The 6,502-nt window shown below is 37.8% G+C and overlaps 1 protein-coding gene across 3 annotated transcripts in view; it reads left to right on the top strand.

Moving 5' to 3' along the window:
- The first annotated feature begins 4,180 nt into the window (after window positions 1-4,180).
- The window catches only part of LOC310723554 (dedicator of cytokinesis protein 9), an 80,548-nt gene continuing 78,226 nt past the window's right edge, over window positions 4,181-6,502 (top strand). Inside the window, exon 1 of one of the 3 annotated variants that reach the window (XM_083536766.1) lies at window positions 4,181-4,775. In XM_083536766.1, the coding sequence (XP_083392892.1) occupies window positions 4,659-4,775 (117 nt within the window). In that variant the 5' untranslated portion in view covers window positions 4,181-4,658. The remainder of the gene's footprint in view (window positions 4,776-6,502) is intronic. The other 2 variants (XM_083536767.1, XM_083536769.1) reach the window with 2 other exon arrangements.

Here is a 6,502-nt window from a genome sequence, read left to right as displayed (position 1 = left end):
CCATAAGACATTTTTTGAGCACGTCTGACCGTCTCCATGGAGAGTCCTGGTGCTTTTTTTTAATGGTGACATGTCTGCTGCACATCGTATTTTTCGGCATATCAGCTTTTTTCTGCATTTTTACTGGGCTGTTTGCCTCTTTTATAAAATCTCATTTTATATACTATTATTAATGATCTATCTGTGTGCACTCTGTTCGCCACAAGTGTCACTTGTTACTTCATAACAGAGGCCCGTCAATACTGGTGCCCTGATTTTATTTTTATTATTTTGTTTTTATGTAAGTGCATTCATAATTTCTGTGAAACGATTTTTTTTATCATTATTTCAATTAACAGAGCCTTTTGGAATTCATTCGTCAATGTGCCATTTGGAATCTCTTTCATCTAAATACAAGTTATTAAAATGGAGCCTTCATACATTTAGGTTTTAGAGGTTTAAAAAAAAAAGTGTGTGTGTATGTATGTGTGTATATATATATATATATATATATATATATATATATATATATATATATATATATATATATATATATATATATATATATATATATATATAATATAGCTTTTAACATTATTCAACACAATTTGTTTAGATGTTGAATTGCTAAATTGATGAATTTTTAACCAATTTTCACAAAAAGATACAAGGTACATAACATTATTGTATGCCTTTTATTACATTTAATTAGTGTTGATGTTGAAATTTTTTAAATTCAGGGTTGTTCAATCTTGCACCGCTATCAATTTAGAAAAAATTAATTCATATTAAAGCTACGGTATAGTTAGAAATAGCCATGCTTCACTCTCACCAATCAGACACTACATATATGAAGAATGCCATGGAGGAAGTAAAGCTTTAAGGTTGTAGAGTTATACATGAACTTGTAGTTTCATACATATTATTTACTCTCAAATGACAAGACTGCCTCACACGAAGGTTTTATTGGTGGTTTGTCTGTGAAGAAGTGTAGGGATGGGTGGGGGGGGTGACTTTGGTAAAGTGTGTCTGATAAAAGTCTATTACTTTACTTTCGGAAAGAGGAAGAAATGTTTCATATTCCTGAAAAAGAAAAGAGAAACCGTGTTTGACTCTGTAAGCAATAAAAACACATTTAAACATCCAGAATAATGTAAAATTTTTTTTCTTCAGATTATTATTATTTTTAATTTTTTTGCTTGCATCTGTTGAGTGACCCATTTTACAGACACAGGCTTAATTTTGCGTTGTATAAATGGGAAAGTGGTGATAATTTTCTTTAAAGAGACTTTTTTTCCATTGTGCTTTGGTCAGTCAAGGCCAGGATCTTTCAGATTTGTAAACTCTTTCAACCTCTAGATGGCAGCAAAATTAAGGTTTGATTCATTGTAAAGTTTTTACTTCCCACATGTCATATTGTAAGTAACCTTTTCTCATACGTGTGCAGTGCAGTACAGCTTGTGACTTGAGGGCACACGGTCATGTTCTGCGTTTTACTAGCCCTGGTAGAGGGTTTAGACACCAGCAGGGGCCTCGTGTTATATCAGGGATTTCCCTATGATCTAAAATGGAAACTGCACCTTCTATGATGTTCTACCAAGTAAACTCTGTCTGTACCAAGCAGTAACATCCAAAACAAAGGAAATGTTTTACAACAGTTTTATGAGCAATATGGATAGGATTTTATTGTTTCAAAATAACCAGTGATTATTATAATAGAGTTCAAATTTGTGGAATTTGGAAATAAAAATTGGGGAGCATAGATTGCTTTCATGTCAGCTTTGTGAAAGTATAGTGACTGAATGAGTGATGGATTGCCATATTTAGATTTCCTCAGGTAAATAAGCTAAATTGATTTTACATTTCCATTGTGTGGGGTTTTGTGTACAAGATAATAAATGTCCCTTGTTTGGTGAAATGTCCTTGATAAATGTGATGTGTATCCCCTATTAATATGAAGGGTCTGCGTAAGATTGGATTATCCAGGGCCCCGATGTGGGTGAATCTCACTGGGTTAAATAGGAAAAGGTTTGCATTCCTAAAGGATGGGAAAGTGACTGGAGTGTGAATGCACAGAACAAATATATAAAATGACTAATTTCAGGTTAGTGTAGTATTTGGTGTAGTAGGTTTGGACATTCAATGTAAGATCTATTCAAAAAAGGCCAAGTGTGAACCTGCTTGGGGGGTTTTTGTTTGTTTGTTTGTTTGTTTTTGTTTGTTCTTCTCTTATTGAAGAGATTAAGGGATGCCATGTCAGATTTTCTGATTCGACCTCAAACCCTTGCACCTTTACATTACTGCATTTATTGTTAGGAAATACACCTACCAGCCCTGGCAATTCTTAGGCTTTGGATCGACCAAAAGCCTTATCAGGACACAGAAGCAGTCACTGAACATAAGTCAAGTCCAGTTTATTTCTATAGCACTTTTCACAACAGACATTGTTTCAAAGCAGCTTTACAGAATTTAACAGTCAAGGTGAATGGTGAGTATTTATCCCTGATGAGCAGCCGTGGCGACTGTGGCAAGGAAAAACTCCCTTAGATGTAATGAGGAAGAAACCTTGAGAGGAACAAGACACAAAAGGGGAACCCATCCTCATTTGGGTGACATCAAGAGTTTGATCATAAATCTGCGAGTGAATGCCTGGAACTATATTTCCTGTCTGGTGTATTTATAAACTCAAGGAAGAATAGGGTGAGAAGACAATTGCCACTGTTGGAGCAATATTCTCACTGTGTGTTTTGTTTAAATGAGTGAATGTTATACAAGCTGAAAGAGTCTCAATGTTTAGTCTACCTACTAGGAAAATTAGGTGGTGGTAGTGTTGTTAGCATAAAGTTACTAGCTAGCTTGGTTTTAAAGAAGAATGCAAAGCTTTTGATTCTAAAGACTTTTCCATGTCTAAAGGAAATATGCTGACTGTAGGCCTGACTGTAATCCAATTGATAGTTTTATAATACGGCACTTATTTTAATAATGTAGTGGGGTTTTTTTTGTAGTATCAGCCCATTTACAAAAACTAGTATGGTGGACGCTTCACATAATCTAAGTCTAAAAATAAACGTAAAAAAAAAAAGTCCTACAGTCCTGTTTTTGGTGTCCGTGCTTTAAAATAGTTTCTATTTTCTACTATGGGGAATTAATTCATTCATTAATTCATGTCTACATTATTCTTCTCAAATCACTTTATCCTATTCAGAGTTGTGGTGCATCCAGGGTCTATCCTAGGAACACTGGGTTTGTAGAGGAAATGCACATTGGATGGGACACCAGTACATTACAGAGCAACACCCACATTTACACTTTTCGGGCAACCAATCCAACTAGCAGAAGATTTTGGGGGTGAGAGGAAACACACACATGCACAAGGTCCACACAGACTATCATAAACTATAGGTCAGCATGCCCTGCAGTGGTGTGCACCTTTTATAGTGCATATGATTTCATCTCACTTCATATCTTAGGATTGTAGTTTGACTGAATATGTGAATGTAGGTTTATTTGCAGAGGTCAATATTGCACATTTGTTTATATTTTACTAAATGAATTATAACCTGGGATCAAAACCAGGTAAGTACAAAGCTATCAGATTTCCTATGAATACATTTATCCCAGCCTTCATCAAATATATTATACAGTGTAATCTGTTCTATCTGTATGAACACTATTCTACATCCACTTTTTGATTTAATTGTGACAATGATCACAAGACTGCTGTTCATGATCCGATCACACTTCATCACTCCGAATCTGAACCTCAGCAACATAAACAAGAAATCTCTGCTGCTGAAAGCCGGAGTTTGAATCTCTCAGCGTGCTGTCGCATGTCTGAAAGCTATAGTCTTACTTTAGAGGTAATTAGTGGTATTATTTGATTCCTGTGAGACTCCACAACCGCAAAGTGCCACTTGTCCTATAGACACAAGTCTGTTTGTTTTGTCTGGTAATTTTGTGTGTATCGTGCGCGTTTGCATGGATCTTGGTGGTCCACTGGGCAGGATTTAACACAATGATCTACATCTTTTTTAAAAAAAAGCCATTAGTTGAAAAATAGATTGTCCTTTACAGCATAACCTACACTGTTGTACACTCTTAATACAACTCTTGTATAATATTACGCATCGTTTACAGTGTGTAGCATGCGATCATGCGCATGCGCAAAAAGTTAACCGCCCGCGTCCTGGGTTCACACGGAGGTGTGTGTTCGGGACAATCTGGCAACCCAAGATTCGGAGCTGTCGGGGCACGGCGCGCGCGGACGTTACGCTCGACTAGCGAGCGCGTGAGCTGAGCTGCGGAGACCGAGCCGCGCCACCGCGCGCGCGAGAGAGAGAGAGAGATAGATAGAGAGAGAGAGATTATGCGCGCAGTTTATGGACACCGGAGACCTTCACGAAAAGCCCCAAGCCGCGTGTCCAGTGTTTGTGGACAGCGGGTTTAGAATGAGCATTGGACGAGTTGGACGCGGACTGGATTACCGGGGACGTCCTGATTAGAAGCCCGAGTTGAGGCGCGCGCTCCAAATAAGGGGAGCAGGGAAGAAGAGAAAACCCAACAAGGGCGGGTGGTGTGGTGTGTGTTTGCGTGCGTCTTTGCTTAATAAAAACCCAAAAAAAAAAAAACCCAAGGACACATTCGGGAACGAGTTAGGGAAGGTGTTGACGACTGAAAAAATGTCTCTGCCGGGCCATGCGGAGACCCGGAAATTCACGCGGGGACTCGGCAAACCGGGAACCGCCGCCGAGTTGCGGCAGAGCGTCTCCGAGGCGGTGAGGAGCTCCGTGCTGGTGGTGAGGACCGGGTTTAACATCTCTAACTGTTTATAAACATCTCCCTCTCTATCCCTCCCTTCCCTTCTCTCTCTCTCTCTCTCTCTCTCTCTCTCTCACACACACACACACACACACACACGCCAGTGTGTAAGGAGTGAGGTCATTCCTGGACGCTTTCTAAAAACATAAACTGTTATTGCTATAAACTTTCTTGACCACAATTTCCATTTTCAAACAGTCTTTTTTTTTTTTCTTTTTTTCTTTTTTTTTAAACCTCTGGAACAGCTGTGAACTCTTTACCTTTTTCTCCAGTATATAATGTTTATCAGAGTTTATTTAATCATCCAACACCACGGGCAGACACTGTTACTCTCTTTTGGTACATTTTTCTAACACCTTTTTTCTTGCATTGCCACACACACACACACACACACACACACACACACACACACACACACACACACACACACACACACACACATGCTGCAGTAGTTCAAACATACCTACAGGACGCAAAGAGCACAGGGTTTACATGATCTACGTGTTGCAATTGACCTCATTTCATTTGTTATAATGAAAAATAAAAAAATAAAAAAATTAACAGTGTAACAAGGCGATGTTGCAAGTGTGGGTTTGATCCTGAGCCTGGAATCTGTTCATGTGTGTGTGTATGTATGTATGTATGTATGTATGAATGTATGTATGTATGTATGTATGTATGAATGTGTATATATATGTATATATATTATACACAGTACAGACCAAAAGTTTGGACACACCTTCTCATTCAAAAAGGTTTCTTTATCTTCATGACTATGAAAATTGTAGAGTCACACTGAAGGCATCAAGGGCTATTTGACCAAGAAGGAGAGTGATGGGGTGCTGCGCCAGATGACCTGGCCTCCACAGTCACCGGACCTGAACCCAATTCGAGATGGTTTAGGGGGGAGCTGGACCGCAGAGTGAAGGCAAAAGTGCCAACAAGTGCCAAGCATCTCTCGGGGAATTCCTTCAAGACTGTTGGAAGACCATTTCAGGTGACTACCTCTTGAAGCTCATCAAGAGAATGCCAAGAGTGTGCAAAGCAGTAATCAAAGCAAAAGGTGGCTACTTTGAAGAACCTACAATATGAAATTTTTAAGTTGTTTCACACTTTTTTGTTATGTATATAATTCCATATATAATTCCACATGTGTTAATTCATAGTTTTGATGCCTTCAGTGTGAATCTACAATTTTCATAGTCATGAAAATAAAGAAAACTCTTTGAATGAGAAGGTGTGTCCAAACTTTTGGTCTGTATTTTGTGTATATATATATATATATATATATATATATATATATATATATATATATATATATATATAATATAATATGGGTTTCCCGGTTTCATTCCATTGTCCGCAAAAGCCATGCAGGTCAGTGAGTGAGAGTGTGTGGGTGCCCTGTGATGACTGGCGATCCCATTCCTGCATGATCCATCAAATAATTAAATTGAAGATAAATTAATTTATAGTCATCACTCATCTTGATCACATCTTAGGATTGTAGTTTGACTGAATATGTGAATGTAGGTTTATTTGCAGAGGTCAATATTGCACATTTTGTTTATATTTTACTAAATGAATTATAACCTGGGATCAAAACCAGGTAAGTACAAAGCTATCAGATTTCCTATGAATACATTTATCCCAGCCTTCATCAAATATATTATACAGTGTAATCTGTTCTATCTGTATGAACACT

The sequence above is a fragment of the Silurus aristotelis genome (assembly GCF_946808225.1).
Source record: "Silurus aristotelis genome assembly, chromosome: 3".
NCBI lineage: Eukaryota > Metazoa > Chordata > Actinopteri > Siluriformes > Siluridae > Silurus > Silurus aristotelis.
This window is presented reverse-complemented; position numbering and strand designations above follow the sequence as displayed.